Source organism: Amblyomma americanum, chromosome 6, assembly GCF_052857255.1.
Source record: "Amblyomma americanum isolate KBUSLIRL-KWMA chromosome 6, ASM5285725v1, whole genome shotgun sequence".
In the NCBI taxonomy this organism is placed as follows: domain Eukaryota; kingdom Metazoa; phylum Arthropoda; class Arachnida; order Ixodida; family Ixodidae; genus Amblyomma; species Amblyomma americanum.
This window is the reverse complement of record NC_135502.1, coordinates 61,026,872-61,052,653: the sequence shown is the minus strand read 5'-3', so window position 1 is coordinate 61,052,653 and position 25,782 is coordinate 61,026,872. Positions and strand designations below refer to the sequence as shown.

The 25,782-nt window shown below is 47.1% G+C and overlaps 1 protein-coding gene across 3 annotated transcripts; it reads left to right on the top strand.

Moving 5' to 3' along the window:
• The first annotated feature begins 28 nt into the window (after nt 1–28).
• On the top strand, nt 29–25,111 carry Nup205 (nuclear pore complex protein Nup205). 3 transcript variants are annotated; one of them, XM_077627144.1, is made up of 7 exons: nt 50–2,770; nt 3,659–4,230; nt 10,647–10,827; nt 11,209–11,289; nt 17,263–17,529; nt 19,693–19,917; nt 23,410–25,111. In XM_077627144.1, exons 1-7 carry the CDS (start codon nt 164–166, stop codon nt 24,196–24,198), a joined length of 4,722 nt encoding a protein of 1,573 aa, XP_077483270.1. In that variant the 5' UTR covers nt 50–163; the 3' UTR covers nt 24,199–25,111. The 3 variants fall into 3 exon arrangements, with proteins under 3 accessions (XP_077483271.1, XP_077483270.1, XP_077483269.1); XM_077627143.1 differs by having other exon boundaries at nt 11,203–11,289; XM_077627145.1 differs by lacking the exon at nt 11,209–11,289 and having other exon boundaries at nt 29–2,770.
• The last annotated feature ends 671 nt before the right edge of the window (nt 25,112–25,782 follow it).

Here is a 25,782-nt window from a genome sequence, read left to right as displayed (position 1 = left end):
TGCTTGGCTTGACACTAGCCGGTTAGAAAGTCAGCGCGCGTAGAGTGAGCAAGCCGGCCAGCTAAGCCGGAATTAATGGTGGGAGACGCGGGGTCTCGGGCGAGCACGAGATATCGCCGGGTTTGAACCGCCACTGATTTTAAGGTGCCGTACTGCGGGCTAGATGGCTAGTACCATGTCGGGCACAACACCTTTGGTGAATATGGGCTGTTCGTCGTTGTGGACGCCGTACAAAGACCTCCAGCAGGCGGTGGAAGCTGTACTCGTGCACAGGGATGTCGAGGCCGTTGCCGACTTCGTCGCTGCGCTCCGACGCCATCGACGTGACTTCGCTGTCCTGTTGGAGAACCCGGCACGGTGTCCTCAGCACCGCGATGCCGTGTCCCGGGCGCCGCAGGAAGGGATCGCCGTTTCGGGCAAATCGACGCCACTGCTTCTGCCCCAGGACGTAGTGGGTGAGGCGCTCCTGCTGAGCGACATGCTAGACCTGAATGAGTTAGCCGCTTTGGAGCTGGTACTTGCGGCACAGCAGCAGTTGCCGCTCTTCCCCGAGCTTACGCGGGGTTTGGTGGCCGTACTGCTTTATTACGACGGCCGCCGAGCACTGGTGAACGCACTGCGTACGCTGGTGCAGGTCACCGAGGGCCGAACCTGGACTGTGGGCCTGAACGCGGACGTTCTGGCCACTGTCACCAAATACACCAATGGGTTGCGCGACGAGGATGGCGTGCTGAAACGCGCACTTGACCTGCTCGATCGCTTCGACTTGGCCCGTGAACTGGAAATGCTGCAGCGGAACCGCGCCCTGGGACCACCGCGCTATCGTCGGCAGGTGCTAGACATGATCCAAGAGACGCAGCAGTCTTTGGCCGAAGTGGTTTTCTGCTGGGCCTGCCAGACGCCCCTGTCTAAAAGAGACGCTTTGAATGTTGTGCGCTTCTTGGCTGAGCGTGCCCGTACCGCGGGCGATGGCGCTCTTGACAGCGTATCGCTGACTCTGCTCATGGCACTGTTGTACGCGCTGGACCCGGAGCCGCTGTTGCGTGACGTTGAGCTGGCTCTAGCTCTGCATCGAGAGCTGACGGCGCCACGGCAGGCTTGGAAGCTGGAGTCGCTGCGTACCATCGCGCAGTTTGCCTGGGCGCTCACCTTGAGCGCCCTGTCGCAGCTGCCGGCTACAGCCAACCTGGAACCTGATCTGGTTGCCTGCTTGGAGGAGGAAGAGCGCATCACCGAAACCGCCATCGAAGCCAAAGTGTTTACTGTGCTGCGCCAGCTAGTGGTGCGCTCGCCTTCGCTGCACCGGGAAGAATTCTTCCTCAAGAGGATGCACAATTTGCTTGCCGACTTCATCACACTCATGCCACTCAAGCTGAAGGAACTGCGCACACAAGGGGATGAGACGGCGCGTATCTTGAGCACTTATGAACAAGATGGCCGGGCTCCACCAGAGAATTTGCCGCGCTGCTTCGAGCAGCTACTGGAACTGGTGACTGAGCTCTACGCCCAGGACCCACTTAATTTACATCTTGCTGATGAGTATTGGCTCGAGGGCTCTGATGGCGACAAACGCCAGCTATCCAAATTTGTGCGACTGGCAGGTGATGTGCTGCCGGCACCTTTGTTTGTTCCATATGTGTCGGCACTGAGCAGCCTGGCCCGGACCCCCATCGGTGCATGGCACTGTTTCCAGCTCCTCAAGAGCAATGGCAAGCTGGCAGGTGCGCAATGGAGCCCCGTCTCTTGGGACCACTTTTTCGGCTCGCTGCATGAGTACTACAAATGCCTGTGTCAGGATGGACCATCTGAACATTACCGAACACGCACTGTTTCACCTCTCGAGCTCCGTGCACTGGTTGCCATGCTGCAGCTTTTAGAGACAGTAGTGCGCCACGCTGACCCGAATAAGGGGAGCCACGCTGACCAGGAAAAGGTGCACCATGCTGACATGGTAAAGTTGGCACTTGCTGAGCATCCACAGCATGGACCACTGGCTCTTCTAGCCGGACTTCTGGGCTGTGCTGTGCCACCAGAGCTAAAGGCAGCCCTGCTGCGTGCCTTGGCTGCGTTTGCCACATCCCCTGAGCTGGCACCGCGTATCTGGCAACTGCTGAGCCCCTGTTTGTCGGGGCTCCATGCTGAGCTGGAAGAAGTAGAGAGCCGCAATGAGGAGTTCCCCATAACAGCAGCACTGCTTGTCTTGCTCGCTGCACTTTTTGACCACCCTCCAGGACCTGGTGCCTCACTGTTCCTTCAGCACGTGCATGAGGCTGTGTTTCTGCGGCTTCCTGCACGAGCTTATAGGCATCCCAATGAGAAGTGGCAGCTGGCCGCTGCTTGCCTCAGGGTACTTGGTAAGCCATGCGTTGAAGTACAGCTGCTGGAGCTCCTGGAAGCAGGGGGCGCTCTGTCACTGCTGCTGCAACTCCTAGATGAGGCAGTCGGTGAACTGGGAGATCCTGCTGAGGCTAGCCTGTGTGCTCTACAGCTGCTGGAGCGAGCCATGCACCTACCCTTTCGTGACCGGCCAGGGTGCTCTTTGCACCGTCTTCTGTTGACCAGCACCAACCCACGTACTGAGCACCCAGACTGTGGCCGGGTCCTCGCCACTTACGTCACTCACGGAAGCCTGCTGCCACGGCATGCTCTCGCAGCTGCGCGCATCCTTCTTCAACTATGCATGGAGCCGTCTTTGTCCAACCAACTGGTGGCCGTCTTCCAGGCGGACCGGGTCCAGGTCCTCGTACATGGCTTTGCTGAAGCTCTTGAAGTAAGTGCACAAGAACACATGCCGTGTTCCAGTTCATGCGAGTGAATGAACTCATTCACTGAAATAAATGAACTGAACTAATTTTGTACCTTATTAATATGATCATATGCCTACACTTACCCTTGCCTAACTTATCTCTCTGCATGTGCGTGTGTGCATGGATGCATGCTGTGAGCAGCCATGTGGCAGTCATTACGCTGCAGCTGCAGAACGATCACAATTGTCAGTACATAGTCATGGCACTTATAGGGTTAAAGAAGGATTTCAACAGGTACCAGTAATCTATAGGTGAAGTTTGGGTTTCTGTAGTGCAAAGGATCCTTTTTTAACTAAAGTTTGTTTTGGCTTTGACCAATGCTCAAAATGAAGCTTCTAACAGTGCAGACTGCTCTTCGAAGGCCAGAGCTGTTTTCTTTGCCACCTACTATTGAGTGAGTCGTAAGGCAGCTGCATTTCGTAGTTGTATCTGCTTAGCTGGCTGCATAGGTAATTGAAGCACACCGTTACTCTTCATCAGGACACTGCACCGAGGATTTCTCTGTGCAAAGCTTCATCTCAGCGAATCCAGCTGCATTGCAGCTTCGTTAGAGTGGAAAAAAAATTGGTTGCCATTGAACACCCTTTCTTCTACACTGAATTACCCTTAAGTGCAGCATTTAGTTCTAGCATCATTTAGTTTTGTATTTTAAAAATATAGGGAGTGTTGTGTGAGGCTGAGGATTGATTGCGTCATTCTTTACATCTCGCTCACTTCCACCTTAACGTGCTCTTGATTATGCAGTAACTACTTTGTGCAGTTCAGAGGGCTACCTTTTCTTGTGCAAGTCTGGGCTGAATGTTGCGCAAAAGGAGAATTGCAAGCATTGCCTTGTGTAACTATGCATCCAGGCGTCCACCCTGGACATGCCCGCTGGCCGCGAAGACAGCTGGTCTGCCGATGAGGTTCGGGCGGTGACAGCGGCTACGCTGCTGCAGCTGCTGCTGGTATGCCTGCAGCAGCCCGAGCAGCCAGGCCTAGCGCAGCTACTGCTGCTTGGCTCCGAGCGTGGCTCGCTGCAGGAGCCAGGGGTCGGGGGCCAGGCGCGCACGTGCCTCCATGCATTGCTGGCCTTGTTGGAGCGGCCCACCAACTCTACCCAGCAGCATGGAGCCGGGACGTTGCTTGCCTTGGGCTACCGGCTGCTGTGGACCCTGTGCAGTCGGCCCACTTGTGGCGGGGACACGGCCCTACGCTTCTTGCGCTCTTCACGCGACTTCTTTGCCCAACACTTAGAGCTGTCGCATCGGCCCCCACTCGCCCAGGCCTGGTTCCTGCGGCTGCTTGCGCTGGAGCTGCGGCTGGCGGCCAAGCATGGGCCCCGCTCGCACGGCCAGCGCTTGGTGCGCTTACTGCTGCGCGACCGGCGCCTGCTGCGCATGCTGGACAGTGCTGCGCTGCCCGCTGCAGACCCTGTCAAGAGGTGAGTCCCACTGCCTTGCTGCCACAGATTTGGGAAGGTAGGCAGGAAGAGAAATTTTATTGTGTGCATTGAGTCCTAGTAATGAATAAAGAGTAGAACGGAAGCCTGTCTGTCCTCTCTCCAATGTTTAAACAAGAGGACTTCTGTCGCTGAGGTGAAGTCTAGCTCTCTTGTTGAAGTGTTAGCTTCCTTGAGAGGCTTCTTTCCCTCTACTGTAGATTGCAAGATAGTTGTATCACAGGCTCATGTAATGCCCCTTTGCAGGCCTTTGGGGTACAAATAAATAAATAAATAAATGGCAGAGAGGCCACTTGCATGCTGATGAAATATGGTGGGTGGCCTTAATTAAAGGATAAAAAGCACCGAATTTTCGGTTTTGTGTTCTTTCTTTAGAATGATGCGCAAGACAGTATGCATGCATCACAATTTGGAATGTGTCTACACCTCGCAAATAATATATTATTAAATTTCTTCTCTCATGCTGTTTCGGTTGTAGTTTCAGGAGCCAAACAATGGCTATAATGTGAAAGCTGGCTTGTGAGGCATAAAGTTTGTGATTTTATAGCTGCTTGTTTATTTGTTGTTATTGCAGCTCTTGGGGCAGGCTGCATAATACAATATTTTGGGCGAGTTGGTTACATACTTCCATATTAACAGCGCAACGACGGCACTAAAGAAGGGGAGGACAGGCTGATTAAAATGATGATGAAGCGATTATATCACAGCTTTTTGATGAATCCGGTGTCCTGAAGTCAACTTTAATGCCACAGCCACTATGCAGCTTTGCAAGCCAAAACAGCAGAAGAGACGAAATTCAATTTGGGGCTTGTATCCCTTTGTACTGGTGGGAATGCTGCGCCAACCTGTGCCATTGCATTAAACCTGCTACATACTGCTACAAATTAGTGTTTTTTGATGAAATTGTGACAGGACTGCACCAAAATACTATTCCACTGGCCAAGCTCAGCGTCCAATGTGAAGAGCTCTACGGCCTAATGTGCACAGCTGTACTGCCTAATGTGCAGAGGCATGAGGCATGACTCTGATTCCTTTTCCTGTTACGTGATGAAAAAGGTGACTAATGGAGGCTAACCCTACACTCTGTTGTGCTGAATGCATATGCAAAAAAATAAAAATAAAATTGGTTTTAAGAGGCTCAAGTAGTGCTAAATTTGGGTCCTACTAGATTTGTAGGGCTTTTGCACAGCACCGTCGCATGTCCCATAAGGTCAGTGGAAGACTGCGAGAGAGCCTTAGGATGCACTCCTGCTGATATAGCTCGGTTCCACAGACCTCACTCATGTTTGTTAGCTGTAACAGTGCCATCAACAGCTGAGCTTCTGATTTGTTTATACACTAGACAACGTTAATTTGAAACTTCAGCATAGAGAGTTGGTTCATATAATTTGGAGTTGTAACTAAATCGAGCCACTTCCAGTGATGGGTTGGCATACAGTGACCACACTGTGCACATGTGATATTGAGCTTGTGGGGGTTGCCAGACGCCTTCCGCCACACCAACTTGAATCATATGTTATTATGCAAGGAAGTCCAAACCGAGCCTCTTTGTGACAAACTCTTAACGGGGAATGCGGGCCTAAAATCACAATTGTCAACCCCCCCCCCCCCCCCCCCCCCCCCCCCCCCCAAAAAAAAAGTGTTTTTAAATTTGAGTTGGTTCAGAATCGTGATTTACTAAAGAAACTTTTCACTAAGTTTGGTTGTTATCTGCGCTGTAGAAAAAAAGAAAATGAATTTTTTTGACGAATTGGTGGTGTGTGTTCGCCGTAAGAAATGCCTAGGAACACTTTTTTCAAGACACAGCTGCAGAACAGGCAAGAAAATGAATGCGGAGTGAGTGCCTGCGTTGGAAAGTTTGTTTTTCGTGCTTTTTAGTCATAGAAGATAATTTATCGAGAGTACATCGTACCGGTAACGAAAAACTAAAAATTAAAAGCATATGTTTAGCCATGGCAGCTATGTATTGGGTGGAAAACCGAAAGAAGTTTGGATTGGCAGAAACACAGCACGTGAACTTCCAACGCTGTTATCATGCCACTCGGAGTCTCGCTAAGCCAGACCTCGTTTTAGCTGTATTCGATGCTGGTTATTTGTTTATCTTTCCGTCCAACCAAGCAACCAAGGAAACCATTTCACGAGCACAGACAAGGGCCCTAAAGAGCAGTAAAGTTGATAAAAAGAAAAAACTCGAGGAGGCATTTGCCATACAGCAATGTCGTTTCGGAGGAAGATGGTCCAACCTACACAGCAGGACTCTTTGATTAATTATTTTTGGCCATAAAATTAAATAACACCCACTGAAAATCTTTGAACCTATTTTTCTCAGGTTGCATTTTTTGGGAAAACAAAACCGTTAGGAAAACTATCATTTCCAAACTACTTCGTGAAAAGCTGGTTTCAAGATGGTTTCTAGACTGAGAATTTGTCAGAAACAAGATGATGTACATTTTAGATACCTAAATGTTTTCTAACACAAAAAAAAAGCTATCAGATGTCTGACATATAATGACAACAAAAAAAAATTAACTTTGTTTTTAAACTGTTGAGATTTTTATGGAAATGACGTAAAAAACACAGGACTGGCCTTATCTCACACTATCAAGCATCTAGAAGGTATCTGATCATAAAAATTTAGTATATCTTCAGTACATCTTTGAAATGAAAGTCTTGCCACGATGATGCATCTAATTTCTTCATATGACAGCTACAAGTTTTTTTCTGTTTATGCTATGATAACGAAATTTAGAATATGTAGTCTAATCACAAGAACCTAAACCATCCCTGAAACTTTTGTCAACATTGGTACAGAAGTTCAAAAATTGACTCTTCAGCCTAGTGTACCCCCTCAGGAGGAAGCAGAGCATGTGGGAAGCACATGGCAACGCCGAACTCATCAGCGGAGGAAGATAGCAGTGCTCCTTGAGATGAGGACCAGACATGCACAATAAAACTCATTGTCACAAGAGGCGCACCCATGTTGGACCGCAAGATACCTGCCATATCCTCCTATGAACTTGTGTAGTGCCTAGGCACTGACCTGAGCTATGCTGTGAAACAGTGATAAATTGGTCACACTCAGTGGCACACTCACGTGGCTATTTTTATATCTCGCAGGCCTTTCTTTTTAAGTTTTAAAAACGAAACTATGCTGAAGTGAAATTACAGAAAACAACTGAAATGGGTGTTCCTCAATGTTCTATGCTACTTTTGCGCAGAAAAAATTACACATGTTAACAGTGCGAAATTTTGCTCATTTCAGTTTGTGACACATTAAGTGAAATCGGGCGCATTTAAACCATTTGCTTCCAAAGATGACAATTCGCTGTCCTTGCTTTAAAATATTCGCTTTCAGTACGCGTCAACAGAGTGCGCCACATGCTTGTCTGTTTATTTTCGGACGCGATAGTTCTAGCGCCACATGACACTAGTTGCTCACTAGTTTTGAAAATATACCGTATTTACGAGCGAAATTTGTGCTCGTGCATAATTTGCACACTTCCAACTTTTTATCCGGATTTTTGGAAACTTTTACTCGCATATTTTGCGCTCTCTGCTGTGCCGGACCACCAGCATATACGCGGATGTGCGCAAGACAGGCATGCGAAGATCGGCGGCCACGTCGCGGTGTACGGTTGCAGACAACGTGAGTGGTGAAGGCACGAATTGTGCGTCGTTTACCTGGCTCGCGAGCGCTGGTGGTCGCTTTCTCGGGCAAAAAGTTGCGTGCGTGCCTAAATTCGAAACTACCAAACCGTTCGCTGTCCAGTTTGCCGCCACACGGCAGGGCTGCACGCGAGGGCGCTGTTTTATCGCTCGTTATCTCCTTTGCCTCCCACTGCTGGCTTCGCAATTGTATCTTTGCGCGTTTGTTGCTTTGAGCTGAGCATCCACAGTCATGCCATCCCACGGGGAACTGCATAACATGGGACGGGGCGGGAGGGGGTATGTGTCTTATGTTTGGAGTCAACTTTTTTGTTGGCCTGCGAGCTGTGCGAGATGGGGGGTCTACGGTGGCAATATACAGTAAATATTGCGACGTGTTCAGAGAATTTTCTCATAATTTGAGCACCCCCTTTTTGAAGCCGTAATTTAAAGAAAAAAAAGTGTGCAAATTACGGGACTAAATACAGTATTGCAGGGAAAAAAAAATGTTTTTCTCACCGCTTCTTGGGAACATGACCATGGTGTCGCAGGAAGGCTGAAGTTTCAGGTGTTCTGAAATTCATGTGTGGATTTTTGGCAGTGAGGGGTATGCAGACTACATTAAACCTGAACTTTCAAATAATATTGAAAGAGCTGCTGCCGCGGCTCTGTTGTTATAACGCTCGGCTTCTGACCCGAAAGATGCGGGTTCGATCCCGGCCGCGACGGTCACATTTCGATGGAGGTGAAATGCTAGAGGCCCGTGTACTGTGTGATGTCAGTGCACGTCAAAGAACCTCAGGTGGCCAGAATTTCCTGAGCCCTTCACTGCGGGGTCTCTCACAGCCTGAGTTGCTTTGGGACGTTAAACCCGCATAAAACCTAAGCACCCGATATTGAAAGCAGTGAATGTTACTTGATCTGCAAAGTAGGATTAGGCCTCGGAATCTTAGCCTGGCGCTTCAGATGTAACTTGAGCCTCGGCTTGCAAATCCGAAAGCTTGCAAGGAAATATTTGCGGAATTTCACATCAGCTACATAATTACTAAACAGCAACTGAAGAAGAATCTGGTACACCGAGAGGAAAGTGATCTCGTCGAAAAGATCATCCATGTGTCTGTGTTGCCCGAATGCAAAGGCACCCGAAACCAGCTGTAGCTCCATTACAAATGCATCTAGAGGCTTGCCAATAGCACTATTTTGGTCACCAAATACCTCTGAATCACGGCGTAGCAGAAAGCGTTACACTGAATGTCCAGGGAAGAAAAGCAAAAAACTGCCACTTCGCAGTTTACACATCTGGCTGCTTTGAGGTTTTCACAAAGAAGAGAAATTTTACTTGCTCTAGATTTGCGATAGTTCTGACAGCCGAATAAAACAAAAGCGTTACACTGAATGTCCAGGGAAGAAAAGCAAAAAACTGCCACTTCGCAGTTTACACATCTGGCTGCTTTGAGGTTTTCACAAAGAAGAGAAATTTTACTTGCTCTAGATTTGCGATAGTTCTGACAGCCGAATAAAACAAAAATTTCTTGCATACGACACTGTCAGCCTGAGTCCTTGCAAATTACCCCATCAACCTAGGCCATGCTGTGCCCTCGCGGACGAACCGCAGAAGCGAATGGGCTAAAAAAATACTCGGAGCTGGCCAAGGCAGCTTCCTACAATACTGCACCACTCAAATCTTCATACAGTGTGTTGCCATTTTTTAAACCATGGCATTCTCATTTAAGGGCTCCTGCTACAAAACACGAGGAAAGTGCTCCGAATTGAATTCCGGCCTGCTGTAAAGCATGCTTCAAAGTGCTCTTGGCCATTCCTACCACTACCTTTGAAAACAACTGTTTTTGTATGCTTTTTGAAGGGGCTAATTTTTGTGAAAAGGCATCCAAACAACGCCTCAATGGCTTTATGCGGTCGCACAGGAGGTGGGCATACACATTCTAATGCTGCCACTCCAACTGAGCAGTCTTTTTTTTTTTTTTTTCAGGGTACGAAAATAAGAGACTGTAGTGAACAGTGTCAAGTCCACAGTACACACCTGTACATAAATGCTGTTGAGGGTTTCAGTGAGATCTTCATTCAAATTTAACCATTGTCACAGAACTTCTGGTTAATGCATATTTACATTGCCAACTATACCAATCATTGCCAGCTGCACGGCAGTTTCTTTTTCTAAGTTCTCGAACTTAGAAAGACTTTATATTCAAGGTTTTCGAATATTGCTACTGGCTTTGAAGCCCATATTGAATACCAAATTAATCACTTCAGTATTCGAATCATCCAAATATTCGCATAACCCTAACTTTTATGCATCTTTTTCGGTCCTACCCTTGGATATTAATTTTTGTGTCATGTTTTTCTTGTATACTGCCAAGTGTTTCAGAGAGGGTTCATTCGTGTCCTAAAGCCATTACCTTTGTCAGGGCTGGAGTCTGTGGCTATTTGTGAGGTAGGTTTGTAGACTTGGACAGAGTGGTGTGCGTGAATTGCCATATTTTACTCGCATAATGACCGCACCTCTTTCCTTTCTAGGTTTACCAAAATCTTTGGGGTGCATTTAGTACGCAGAGTAATTATATTTGTAAAAATTTATATTTTGATGATATATATAGCTTATGTTTTTGTTATCTCACTACTTTGGTTATACAAGTTGATGCAGTAATTTTTGCTAGGTTGGTTGCTGGCTACACATGAGGCAATGATGCAAGAGTTTCCTCTGTCAAACAGCAGGGGTACTGGGGGCTTTGCAGCCGTAGCACAACATGGGAATGCATGGAGCCCTCCCAGGTGGAAGCCTTGCTGTCGTCATTGGAGCAGCGAGACCCACTTGGCGGACCGCCCCAGCTGGACGTGGCTGCGTTGCATCAGCGGTTGCTGGACGCAAGCCATGCCCTGCTTGCACTTGGCCACAAAGAAATGGTTGAACGCGATGTGAGTCCCATCACTTGCACTTGCATAGAGAGCTCAACTTCCTTTCCAGTGAAGAGACTTTGTGGGTTTTTGATGCCATGTTTATGAAGTATGGTGACACCTACATGACGACAACAGACATGACAAGAGGCATTGAAGCAGCACTACAAATATTAACTTTGATGACTATGATGAATGTATGCAGTGCTTGCTGTGGTTGGGCCTAGCCTTCTGAATCCAGTCCAAGCCCCATCAAAAGTCACCATGGCTGCAGGCACTCATTGTGTGGGCCATTTGGGTCGGCTCAGTGTAGTACCATTTATGGCATAAGTGTAAGAATGCTCCCACAGTGGTGACGTAACCTTCGGGTTTGTATTGCATGTGGTTCTATGGAAGCTGCAGCGGGGCTGGCCTGCAACAGCGTGGGAGTCAGGAATACGCGCCTTCCAGGAACATAAGACCGAGGAAAAACTACACAGTGAGGTTTGTCACACTTGTGATGCATCAAGCTATCGCTGTTGTCCGAGTCTTCGCTTGCCAGTTTATGAAATGCAAATTATTCTGCAGGGCACGCGGTTGCAAATTCTCTAAGCTTCAAGCCTTCAGACTTGCTGGAACTTAAAGTTGGCACTGTGCTTCAGTGCTTTCAATGGTCCTAGAAGGCAAAATTGCATGCGCTTTGGCCTACAGAACAGGGAGGACTGGGCAATGCTTTGCAGAGCATGACTGTGCCCTGCAAATGTGTGTTAATTCTATCGTAGGTGCCACCATCTTTACACATTTGTTGTTTACTCTGCATAGATCTGATCATCTGACTTTAAGGCAGTCAAAATTGAGACTGCTCGGTAGGAGGAGCTTGTTCATAAAAAATCCTGAGAATATCTAACGATTATATAATAGGCCTAATGGTTAAAAATAGCTTCTGTGTTCTTCAGTTTGGAAAAAAAAATAGGAGAAAGGTGAAATGCAGCTCTGGATGTCTGCATTTAACATACAGAGTATGTAGAGAGCACATGGAGAGAAAGAGAATGGGAGAGGGCAGAGAATGATCAGCGAGCATAGCTGTGACCATCATCATTCAGATATTGTTGCACTGTTGTTAGGATATAGTGGGGGACTAGACGGTTGATTGGCTCTGAAAGTATAATTAATTGGGTCATTCTGTCTACCGCTGCGCTCTACGTAAGTTTGGAGGGACTGGAGCGACAAACTTCTCCACTCCATGTGCAAAAGGAGAGATTCAGACTACTTACCGGTGATAGGGTCCACACCTGTTTAGCCATTGACTGGAGGCATGAGGCGTAGACAAATTCAAGAGCAGTTTACTTCAGGCAACAAGTGTCAACTAAAGATTGCAAGAACACAAGAGCTTATCCAGAAATAGTGTCGGTTACTCAGACGCAATGCAAAGAACAAGAACAAAATGATGATGCAAACAAAATTGCTAATATGAGCAAGGTAACACCAGAGTGATCACGATACAACAATGTTACATTATTAAAAGAATATTATACAAAAGACCAAGACAAGAAACAGAGCGAGCGAAGACGATAAAGGGAAGAGTTTTAGAGAGCGGGGAGAAACGGTGGCTTAATTACATCTTGGGAAGGTCCGGTCAAAGGGAGCATTGGGTTGCAGGTGCTCGCTGCAGGGATGGTGGGGTGTCATAAATATGGGTGATATTGAGCCATGTCTCTCAGCGGCCGCCCTCACCATGCTCGACGCGTCAGACCTCGGCTGTAGGCACGCTTGCCGACCACATCTCTGGCGGACCCTACGCATGTCTGCACGCACCGACTTCAAGCAAATTCCTCGGCTTGTGGAATACATACTTTTCTTTGCATTTTTGAAGCAACAACTTCAAAACCCTATAACAGATACCCTATAAAACCCTGTAAAGATGGTTCTATGGTAAGCAGCAAGACAATTTTACCCTTATTGCATTCCTTGGTATCAAGGGAACCCAATGGCATATATATATCAGCAAATTTCCCACAGCAAATTTTCTTCAATGCTCTTCGCAAAATACTTCATAAATATTACATAAGAGTTCAAGAATTTGTTTTAGATGAAATTAAATGATATATTTAAAATCAGTGTGCAAAAATACATGTTCCCTGAAGAATTCATAATTATGACTGCATTAATAAAAAAAATTTTTTCAAGACCAGGCTCCCCCCTTAAATCTGATTTTCTTTTCAATAAATGCTTTTGCTGCTGAGCAAAGTGAATAGCCAGAAAATGCCGTGTGCAGTTGAGCCCACTTGTAACAAACCTGATGGTCATGAGGAATGTGTTCGTTGTACCCGAAGTTCATAGTAGGCAGACTTGCTCTGTTACTGTAAAAAAAAAAAGAATACAAGACAAAAGTGGTGTTTATTACATAAAATAATCCATTTTGCACGTCTGTCTATTCAGGCTAGGGCACTTTTCAATCTCTTCAGAGCGGTCAAGTGGCCCCGGCTGCATTAGGAAGGGTGTAATACAAGTAGTGATTGAGGTGCTCATGGCAACTGGTGGCAGGTCGCATGCTCGTCTCTGATCCTTGGCAAAGTTCTGACGATGCAGTGACATTTCACAGTGCCAGCACATTTTGCAAATTCTCCAGGCATGTCCCAAGGAACCCATGTAAACCACCTTGGTATACTCCTGTAATTTGAGAACCATTGAGCACAGCTCCATGTAACTTGGCATTTCTTCAAATGTTTGTGCTACGAGCCTACCCTAAAAATTTCATTCAGGTATCTCAAGAAATAAAGTTAGTGCTCAAGGATAGCCTCCCCCCCTTGAAGCCCTCTGCCTGCTTCTTTAGTATAGTGCTGAACAGACAGCTGGGCCTGTTATATTAAAATGAGTACACTTTAACTCTTTAATTTTTGCTTTCTTCACTCTGATTGGCTCCTGCAATGCCATGCCTTACATTTCCTTTTCATCGTTGGCTCTATCCCAGCAATGACACCACATGGTGTCACTTGAGGCAATTACAAACTTAAAAAAAAAATGAAATCATCACATTTTGCTGGTCTTGTATGCAGCAGCACAATGCATGTGTGCTTGCAAGTGCACATGCGTTCTCTTGCCTTGTCTCTTAGCCTCTGTGTAGTACTGAATGCTTGAATTCAAAATCTTACGACCAACTGCCCCAGGTGTGTCAATAAGTTAACAACAAAAAAAGTAATTGATTGAACTGTTCTCATCACTGCTGAAGTGGTGTTCTCGTGGTCACCACATCATGTTATGATCTGTGTGTGCACATTCTTAAACAGACACTGGGGAAAACTTCATTCGTTTTTTGTTTTTACTAAAATTTGAACTTTTGTGGCCTTTTGCAGCCGTTTAGATGTTTGTTTGGCAGCAACACACATTATGTAAACAACTTACTTTTCGCGAGCTCAGTATTTCGCAAAGGCAGTTCAGTTTTACAAATGCAGTAAAACCTCATTAAAATGTGCCTCCTAAACAGCAGTTTAATTTTAAGAATAAATAGTTGAGTCAAATTCTCAACTCAGCACCCATTGAACATAATAACCATGTAAGCCGCACCAGCTTATTGTATACGTTTCGGTTAGCGCATCCCATTTCCATCATGCGAAATCACAACGGTTGTGTTGTCCTCAAGGGTGGCCCGGCAGACTATTACGACACAACGATGGCAAGTCATATGGCCAATGGAAAATTGTAGCCAAGTGGAGCCGCAATGGCGATGACGAGCGTCCTCCCCGGGGCTCTCTTCGTAGCAACAAGAGCTAATCATGCAGTGGCCCTTCAGCAGAGTATGTCCATGTCATGCCAAATCTGCGACAGAATTAACAGGTGCTCAGCATTAGAGAAAGCTTGGAGATCATTCGTGTGATCCACCATGGCAGGAAGAAATCAGTGCTGGCACGTGAGAGAGATCCTTTCCTTAAGAATTCCAAGGTCACAACGCGCAATATACTCTATAATGCCACGTATAAGTCGACCTTTGTTTTTTTACAAAAACAATCATTCGAAAATGAGGGTGTTGACGTATACGCAGGGTTAGGGAGCCTCGATACAGTGTTCATTAGAGGCACCCTACTTGGGGTCTGACGTAGCTTCACCCGAGCCACGGGTAGTGCGCACCCCGTGCCAATGCCCATTTTCGGCAGGATACATGGAACTCCATGTGTAAAAAAAAAAATTTGGTAATTTGTTTGTAAATTGGTTCCGGTACAAAAATATTACGGAGGGCACTTAAGATTACGCTGCCACAGTGGCTCAATGGGTATGGTGCTCGGCTGCTGGCTCGAAAGACGCAGGTTCGATCCCGGCCGCGGTGGTTGAATTTGGATGGAGGCGGAATTCTAGATTCCCGTGTGCTGTGCGATATCGGTGCACTTTAAAGAACCCCAGGTGGTTGAAATTTCCGGAGCCCATCACTACGGCGTCTTTCATAGCCTGAGTCGCTTTTGGACGTTAAACCCTCATAAATCCAAACCAAACTTCAGTTTACTTATGTGCTTTGAATGCAAAAGCGTTGTTTTTTTAGAGCGCAACTCTTGCGCACCTATTGCTGCGTTCCGCGTCATCGTCAACATTGTCAGCGTAACCGGTTGTCCGAGTAGCAGAGCGAAACGCCACGGGAAGATCCGGATGGTGGCCGGCAGTGTAACACGCCATTTGTCAGGTGGCGTGTTACACATACACACATGCCACCGCATTTGGCGTATGAAGAGCTGTGCTCAAACTTCTCATTACCGGCTATCGTAGTCATCCCTCAATTTTTAAAAATTAAAAAAAAAATGTCAGTGTTTTTACTTTAATTTGAAAAAAATTTCCTTCCTTTCTAATGGCACACCTACTCATCAACATACAGTAATAAAGCAACGCATCTACAGTGTTTACGTTTATTCGCCAAGAAGCAACGCGGCTTTGTGCCCTATAGATTGCGTGCTTGCCCCACAATTTGTAAGCCCTGCGTTAGATTCCCCGCACCTTCGAAAGAAATTGTATTCGCTGCTTTTTCTGGACATCAGGTTTCGTAGCTGATGTGCCATATAATGCTTTCGCATTAAAAAAAATTTGAACTGTGTGCCGTTCACATGACTTTCTTATGTTGGCGGTCACTTTACCAGATGAACAGAGCAAACTGCAGGTAACCTCTGGAGCATGCCGGAATCTGAAACTACTGAACTGTTTGCTGTTCGGTTTGCCGCTTGTCAGCTGAGCTGCAGTTGAGGGTGCCATTTTATCACCTTTTATCTCCATGTACCTCTGATTGCCGGCTTTGCAATGCTAACATTGCGCATTTATTTTTTTTAGCTGCGCGTGCGCCGTCATGCTATCCTGTGGGGATCTAAATGACGTGAGGTAGGGGGAATACGTTGACTTAATATTTGGAGTCAGCTTAATTCATGGTACATATTGTACATCATGACCTTTGTAGTTTTTATTTTAAGACTTGTTCCCGAAATTTGCACACCCCCTTTTTGAAGCCTTAATTTAAATAAAAGAAGTACGCAAGTTACTACGCGTGTAAAAATGGCAAGTGCTCGATCTTATGTCATTCATTTTGGTAGAGCCATACTGTGTCTAGTGCGTACTTTTTCCGAGCACTCGCCAACTACGGTTTAACAAGGTTTTACTGTATTCCGAGGACACTAAATTTCGCGAAGAAGTGGCAGGCCCCTAAGTGCTGTACTCTTCCACAGGGGAGTTTTACACAGGGTTATGTTGTATGCATACGAAAGGCCTTGGAGCATGGAAAAAGTGCCATGGATGTAAAGTTGCAATTTAGAGCAAGCGTGATGAAATTTTGTTGTCTCTACTCTTTTAAAAGCAGCCAGGAGGCACATGCTTCAAAATGTTTTAAGAGGAATTTTGTTGCAGCTGCATGAAAGACTGCGGCACTCCACATGTCACCATTTTTCAATTTGAAGGAAGCCAACAGGCACCAAGACCAAGGAATGTATAGGGGAACGTGTTTGTTTTTAAAATTGGTGGTTATGGTCAATGGGACATTACTAGTATAATCATCAAGTACAGCTAATATCACAGGCCTGTGATGGCATGGAGCAAACAACACCTATGCCATTTTCAGTGAACACTATAGTCTATAATACATGGCCATGAAGAGCAAGAGGAAATGTCGTAGAAACAAGAGCGCCCAGAGTGACGTGTGTCGCATCTTCATTAGCATACTCTGTATGCATACTCTGATATGCTGGAGGACTTTCAGTCCTTCAGCATAATAGACAGATATTTCCAACCCTGTGTTTGATAACCTTAGCCACTTATGCACTGTGAAACCTAGCACAAAACAACACTCTGTATGCATGTCCATATAGGTAGAAGAAGACAGCGTCTCAAAGCATTAAGTGCATTCCTGCTGTAGTCTAGACCGGCATTAATGCAGGCATATCAGCATTTTTTTTTTTCGATCGACAAGCTGTAAACCAGTGAGTTAATGCGGCCATTATCTCTCTCTCTCTGCAGATGAGGGCCGTGCTACAGGCGGCGTTGGAACGCAATGCAGAGCGGGAGCGTGCCTATGTTGCACGCCAGGCATTCAGTGCTTGGCAGCAGCTGGCCTCGGTGCTGGTGGTGTGCTGGGCATCCTTGCTGGATGCGCAGCTGCTGCTGGAACTGGCCCACGAACTTCTGCTCCCTTCCCGACCCCTGAGTGAGCAGAGTCCAGCAGCTGAACTGCTGCTGCTCATTGTAACTGCTCTACGCCAGCGGAGCCTCGCAGCCGCTGATCAGGTTGGTGGGTGCTGCCGTGGGAAGGACGTGAATGGCGTCTGACGCTATGAATCAGCTGGAACTGAAACAGTGGAATTGTTGGCTGGAGTTAGTGTCTGCACAGATTGTTGTACATCGGCAAAAGGGTGTATTGGTAAGAATTGGGACGTCTAGGTGCCAGGCAATAGAGAAACAGAGAAAATTTTCTGAAAGTATCAGACAATGAGTGTGCTTTTGTGAGCCAAGAGCTTCATCCCTGAAGGCAGTACAACCAAGCACATGGACATAAACTAAGCAGCCGAGGAATGAAAAATGCTCTGGCAGCTAAAATCTCTCGGCAAGTGCAAGCACATAATTAATCGAGTAGTAAATTCTCAAATAGTTTGGTTTGCAAATTGAATGCCTATTATTCAGTTTTCTCCGATATTTGATGTACCCAGCCAAAAACCCTGTGGTCACCACAATGTAATTCATGTGGTGACCACATGAATTACTGTATTTACACGATTGTAAGTTGACTCGAATTTAAGTTGACCCCCCCACATCATGTTTCTGGAAAAAAAAAAAAACTTGGGAGGTCGTTTACGCTTGGCCTTTGATAATAGAACGCGGTAGCACTAGCGTGTGGCCTCCACTATTCACCAGCCGCTATCGGCTGCCGCACGCGGGAGCGCCCGTGAGCACATTCCAAAACGAAAATGTATTAGTCACTGGACTACTCATCCACACTTACGCCATCGACCTCACTAGCACTGCCGTCGTGATCGCTGCTGCGATCCCACAGCTCGTCGTTCTAACATCGTTGTGCAGCGAAATTCCGCACTTTGCAAACGGCCACATCACGACATCGCGTGGAACAGCTGAAAATTTTGTCTCGCTGCAGCTGCCACACCTGTATCACCCGTTGCAAGCGTCGAACTTCTGGCCCGGCGCGCAGTTCGTTTCTGCGGCGTAAAGAATGACAGCCATTTTGAATGTTAGCCATAAACGAGTGCCGAACGCTTACAGGACCCACAGCACAAATGACGAAGCACTACATTAAAACTTGTGAAATGTGGCGGGCAGTAGTAGTCAAATGCTTCAGAGACAAAGAGAAACTATGCGTGAGCGGCGTCTGCTCTTCCGTTGGCTGCCGACACTCCCCGGCGCCGCTGCGATTCCGAGTGGCGGTGCTGCCACGATTGGAACAGCAGCCCTTCCATCAACTATCGGCACTCCCTTGAGCGCCGCGTGTGCGGTTGAAAGTAAATAATAAAAAAAAACTTGAAGTAGAACGCGAATGCGTTATCGGGCCGCCGCCGCTTATCAGCAGACTCAATCTGCGGCGACGTGTGGGGAGTGGGCTGGTGCCCGTTTGCTGCTTATAAACAGCCACCGTCAGCCGTCTCGTGCGGGGTGGGAATGCCGGTTCTGTGCACCGACGTTGCAGCTGCTCAAGGCCAGCACCAAGAGTGATGCGATGGAGCCTCGCAGCAAAAATGCAACCACGCTGTAGCATGCCTGAATCTCGTTTGTCTCGCCTTTATTCATGGTGCAATGCTCTGGTTTCGATTTTAAGTCGACCCCCCCACTTTGGATTTTCAAATTTTGAAAAATAGGTCGGCTTACAATCGTGTAAATACGGTAATCATGCAGCGGTGCACAACTAATCTGCAGCGTACAGCTCGTGTGCCAGTGCAAGGCACATTTGAGTTGGCAAGGCCAAAGACTGGCAACCAACAGTAGTGTGTGTGTGGGGAGATGGACAGAGAGTAGGACAATAGATTGTTACAGGCAAACATAAGTGCACCGAATTTTTTAACTTTTTGACCACATCTGCAACATTTGCAAACAGAGCACCTCAGATGCTCTGAAACCACTAAAAGCTAGCATTCTGAAAATTTTATTCACTGGATGAGCACGTCAAGCTTTTGAATATGAAATACTCAAATCGAGCTGGGTATTGAATATTGTACCATTTGCACGAATAATCATGCAAGCCTAGTCAAAGCAGACACTCTTAGGATTGCTGTAAACTTGCGCATAATGCTTGTTGCCACTTGCTTCAGGCTTGCTGCCATGTGCTGAGGCAGTTCTGTGAACAATTTGGCATTGCATAGGCTCACATCTCACAGGAGTACCTACCTACATGCAGGTTGAAATGAAGCGTTGTGAAGAGTGAATGTTTCAATGCTTGTGTTGCAGGTGTCACCGCCGTCTGTGCTGGCGCTGACCCGGTCCCTGCTACAGAGCCTGGTGGTGTCTGGCAGTGGGCAGCAGCGGCTGCGTGCCCACCTGTATTCTGCCCTGCTGCACCTGCTGCTGGGCTGGCGGGGCAGTGGCGAGAGGGCTGCCTTGGCACAGCTGGTGCGATCCTGCATGCAGCCCCTGCACGAGCTGCTCTGCCGTGACGTTACAGCCTCTCACGAGGTACTTAAATACCACCGCTTGTCCACCACTTTGGCCTCACCTATTCTTAATATGTAACGGGGAACTATTGCTTTATGGATACCGTATATACAGACGACAACCAATTTTTTGGACCCTCTAGAGACCGTAAAAATGACCGAAAAATCGAGCAGTCCGGAAAATCAAATCTCACTGGAAAAAAAATCACGAACTTATTGCCAATATGGCGGAGCAAAAGTAAGAAGGAGTATTGGGCGCATTCTGAAGCTTTTCATGACTAAATTTCGCTGCGCATTATGTGCACAGACGACGGGCGGCGACCGCTTTCACGAGCTCTGTCTGGCTGTGCTGCCCTCGGCATGTCGTCGATGAACGCACGGGTTGGAACAAAGTCCAAAAGCGAACACGCCGATGTGGAAACTGCGCTGCACCCGCAGTACGAAGGGCCCGCAACAAGTATGCGAAAATGGCGAAACGATAAAAGCCGACAAAACGGCCGAAGCAAGCGCTCCTTCGGCGTTGGCAGTTAGGCCTAGCGACTATAGCCAAAATCGGCATTGTATCCGGTGGTTTGCAATCCGTGGTAGCTTGATAATGACAGGCATCATGCGTGTCATCGAAACGCCAGTTACTTACGGTTTTACAATAGAAAAGTTGGGGTTTCGGTGCACGCATACACACACGTATGCGCACTGTCATTTCAGCTGTTTGGTGAGGGCACGGCGCAGATGCCACGTCTGTCACGGGTATGCAGCCGTCTCACTAAAACAAGCATGGCCGCAGAGCCGTCTGCTACAAAGTGCGCCAAGCACCTTGAACTACTTGCACGAGAGGAGAACTCGCTGGGAGGCTAGTGCAGCAGTGCAGAAGAACTCGTGCAGCACGAAGTCAAATTGAGTGCCGAAGTGCAGGTGGCACTAGCTGCACTGTCAAATCGAGTGCGGGGGTGCTGCACCTCTTGAACTGCTGTAGAAAGTGCAGCCAAATCGAGGAGACCTATTATATGGCTGCTTGGGTATTGGCGGCGAGTGCGAACAAGGTCCGAAAAATCGAGCAGTCAGTTGCGGTGCGTCCGAAATTTCAGGCACTATTATACATTGGCACTATGGGCCGTGTCGCGGTGCCTCCCCTTTTTATGCTGCAACACACATTTCTGTGACGAATCAGCGGAAATTAGCCGCCCATTGCCAGGCTTGTCTCGCCTCATTTGTTGTAGGATCGCAGTTACCGTGTTTACCGCACAGCGGCGCTGCACGCGTGCAACCCGCACCTGGCCTGCTTTTCCGCACACTTCATTGTCGAAGGCTTTTCAGAAATCAAATATACATTCATATTAATATGATGTCATGTATGATGGTAAACTGGTAGCAAGGTTAAGCCCTTTATGACAGGCTACATTCAAAGAATTTTCGCTGCAGCTTCGATACGAAGCATGCTAAGCCTAGCGACAGTGGGCAAATCTTGGCTACTACAGCGCTTATTCCACGGGTGCCCAAACCAGACAGGTGGTGCGTCGCTGCGAGGTAACACGCCACTAGCATGGGTGCACACAATTTTACCTTTTGTGCAGCATAACGTTTTGCCTTTTCTGGTGCAAATACCGAGCACACAAGACGAGTTAGCAGCACTGAAGCACCATGTGTTCGAAGTTCCATGCGGAACTAGCCCGGTGCGTGGGGCGATGTGTTCGTGGTCTTACCGAGTGCCACTGGCAGTTGTCGTCATCAGCTCCCAGCGGAACTTACTACGCGGGAAAATTATGCACATGTGAAACTGCTTTTTTGGCTGACATTTCTTTATTTATTTTAAGTAGCAGCTGCCAAGTTAGGTGTAGCTCTTACACAAGTATAGTACATGGCAGATTTCAATCACACAACCAGTTGTAGATGGCTAGTTGAATAAACAGATTAGCGCCTTTCACTTATTTTTTATGTTGTGCTGATGTTCACAGCTATGTTTGCACGGAGAAAAGGTTCCAAAGTACAATTTGTGTGCATAGATATCCTCAAAAATAAATGTTAGTTGGTATTGGATAATATTAAGCTCTTCTGAGAATTGAAACAAAAATTTCTGATCTCTGAATTCTGAATTAATATGGGCCATTTGTATTCTTGAAATGACTGCGACACATGTGAGCTCAACTGCCCGAACCTGTAGCTATAGGCTAGACTTGGATCCAAAATGAAAATATCATCGGGCAGCTGTCAGTTATTAGCATCCACTTGAGCGCATTTTTTTTTTTTTCATGGGTGGTCTCGACTTACACCCAAGTATACGACTTATAGACCGAAAAATAGGGTACATACCTCCAGAGTGCAGACCACTTAAAGCTAGAAGTCATGTCAGAAGTAAGCGAAACATTGGAGCAGTGGCATTGTTGGCTGGAGCTGTACCCAATCAACTTGAACTTACCTGTTATATTCACTGCTTTCAACCATGGCTCGTTTCGTAGGCTTGAATGTCGCAGCACCATTTATGAAAGGCTGCACTTGTCATAAATAAAGGCTGCTTCATAAATAAAGACAGCTTTCGTAATAAAGCCATAATGGCTGTTTAGCTGGCAATGCTAACAATAGCTTTTGCTGCACTATGCATATTTTTGTATTAGATAACAGCTTCTTTGCACTCTTTTTCATTTGACAGCCACTGTGATCGGTACACTCTTTGTCACAATGTCTTTCGTTGGTGTTTCGATAGCAACCGGACTTCTGAATTGCATGAGTGAAAATACTTTCACCTGAGGTGATCCTCAGTACTTGCAGTGGGAGCAATTACAAATATATAATGCGTGATGGGATTTTGTCCAAACAAATGTCAACTTACAGCTGGAATATTTTTTATTCCTCCTTTACATAGCAGCATAGCGCGGCTTCACAGCCCACAACTGTGGAGGAAGCAGAGACTGAGGTTCATGGTTGCCAATACAGTTGCCATTGAAACACTCCAAGTCTTGTCCCACGGGGGCTCGGATGCTGTCATTAGGAAAAGTAGCAGTGATCTCTCTTTCTCCCAGAATTAGCCAGTACTGATGCTCGGTGAAGTTCACTGTCCCTAACAATGATAGCTGTGCCTTGCTGCCAAGAGAGCACCTGCTTCCAGGCCTTCCTGGATGCCTGTTTGCCATCTGCAGCCAGCAGAGTTAGTGGTTGTGGCACTACCTAGGGTCAGAAGGCATTTGTATTTTGTTTTGTGTCATTATCCGGTCACCTGTGACTCGCACTTAGGTATTGCCAGTGGAGAGTTATCCATTCATGCATGCCTTGCCAAACTAGGGGCAGCCAGAGTAGCAACTCTGAAAATGCAGATTGTCTTGCGTGTAGTGTTGTGCCCGCGCTGCCTGCTTGCTGTGTGAAGCAAGAAATGAATGTTAGGCTGGAGACACACAAAGGGGCCTGCCTTCAAAGCTGCCTGGTAGCCATTTCTCTTGCCAGCAGGTAGCCACTGTACATACACATGCATCACCCATGTAGATGCCTTGAAACTCCTACAGTACAGCATAAAATCTATGTGCAGGTGACACAAATGATGGCACTGTGCGTGTTGGATGCCCTAGTCTCGCTGGATGCCAGCTCCTGGTTGGAGCATTTGGCGCGGGGTGGACACCTGCTCCACCTAGCAGCTGCAAGCCCATCCACACGGCCACATCTGCGTGAAGCTCGGCTCGCATTGCTAGCTCGCCTCGCATCATCGGGCGGTGCCCGGACACTCCTGGAGGCCGGTCTGGAGTCCCAACTCTCATCACCGCAGTTCCTCAGGGCTGAAGGGCCCATAACGGGTGGGAGCAAGTCAGCTGTACGGCTGTTGCTGGCACTGGCAGCCACGCTAGGTCCCCGCTGGGGTGCGCCACAGCTTGTCACACATCGGGAGCCCCTGGCGGAGATGCTGGTTCAGCGAGACCCGCTGGCTGCCCAGCTAGTCGCCCGCCTTGGGCGACCGCCGCCCCTTCCGCTACGGGAGCAGGCACTGGCACTCTTGGCCGCTGCCACGGACGAACCACCGTTGGCCGTGCCATTGCTGGTGCTGGCCTGTGCAGGCGGAGAAGACGAGCCACATCCGGACGAGGCACTCCTGGCGCGTTTGCTGCGCCGGTGGGCCACCAGAGATGACCAGCCGCTGCACACGGAACTGCTCGAACGCACCGTTTACCTTCTGTGGCGAGGACGCCGCAAGAGCCCTCTCGGACCAGATGCGCGTGCTGCCCTAACTGATTGCGCTGAACCGCTAAACAACCGGTCGAAGTTTTGCCAGGCCCTAGTGCGTCGTCTGCAGAGGATGGCTCTAAATGCAGCACCCCCAACTTGAAGTCATTTCTGTGGAGGAGTTACAGGCCTGTGGAGAACCGAGGGCTAATTTTGTTCCAATGTTCATGGTTTATAAGCCTGTTTTCAATAAGTCGGTATGGAGACGAAAAGAAATGGACGCCTTCTCTGCAGTTACACTGAACTCGTTGCTCTGTTGCATGCTATAAAAATACCTGTTTGTTGTATAATTGCAGGCACATTCATCTGGATGTGCCTGGTGCCCGCAGTGCCCTGGCGTCCTACAATCTGGCTTTCCTTAATGCCCCTGTGCAGGTTGTTTCGGCCAGTATTCTTATCACGTTGTAGCTTTATTTTATGCGTCAATGAAATTTGTGTATAGCTTGTTGCAGTGTTATGGTTAGTTCGGTCTTTAATAAATACTGCACAGGAGGATTTTCAAGACGTCACCATTATGCATACTGGGTTTCTTGCGTAGTAATTTTTTCGTTTTTATGCAAAATGCTAAGGAAATTTGTACGATATGATTATTGCCACTGAACATGTATGTATATAATGCCATTATATTCACAAGCTAACAGAATAAGCTTGAGTCATTTGTACTGCTTTCTTATCCTTGCAGACAACTGACTGCTTGGTGGGAAAAGTCTGTTTTGCTTTCAGTTAAACTGACAGTACAGTGAGGGAAATAAAAGAAAAGCACGGCAATATGATGTCTTGGGATCTATTTTGCACGGCACTCCCACTTGATCGGAACAGGAGCACTGGTCTTTTGTCCTTCCTGGCTGTCATGGCCGTCAAGTGTACTATTCTATACAAGGTTGCTGTAGCTTTTTGTTAACGTTTAGCTGCAGCAGCAATGGTAAAATGAAAAGCTGTGTTTTTGTTTTATTCATAACATGCATTGGCTTAAATATTTCTGCATTGTAACATAATAAACGTTACTCTTAGCAGTGCATCGTGATCATCATATCTGCTGTTTGCTGTTCAAGGGGCTTCACATAGTAGACTGCACCAGTATCATACCGATGAACTTTTGGTCTTGTAAGGAGTGGTCAGCTCTGGAATAGGATGCCAACATCTCTGTAGACACATATATAAATTAAAAAAACTATATTGTTTATCTGCATCATGTAAATTTTTGTCTGTGCAAGTACTTATTCAACTTGCTGCTAAGTAATTTAATACCTTTTGGTTCGATCGAGCAGCCCTGCAAAAGAGCCAGTGTTCAAGATTTGGAATGTCGTGACAACATCCCTGATGGTCGGGACCTCGTAAAGATGAGATGCGCTTTCAGTGTTGAGGAACATCACAAGTAGTTGAATTATGAATGAAGGAAGTCTTGCAAAGCACCATATGCTGCCTAGTAAAAGACTATCAAAAGAGAAGTATATGGTATAGCTAAACAGGAAAGCTCGAAACATGGTACAAAATGCTATCAAACAAACAAACAAAAAAAAATGTTCAGCAGCACTTAGCACCTGGTTATAGGAGTACCAAAGGGAAAGATTCACACAAATTTTTTTTGGCTTGCAGTGACAGCATGCCACAATGCTGATGTGATTTACCTTGGAGAACATCCAGTGTAGAGCTATCACTCAAACAGGACAACAGTGGGTATAACTTT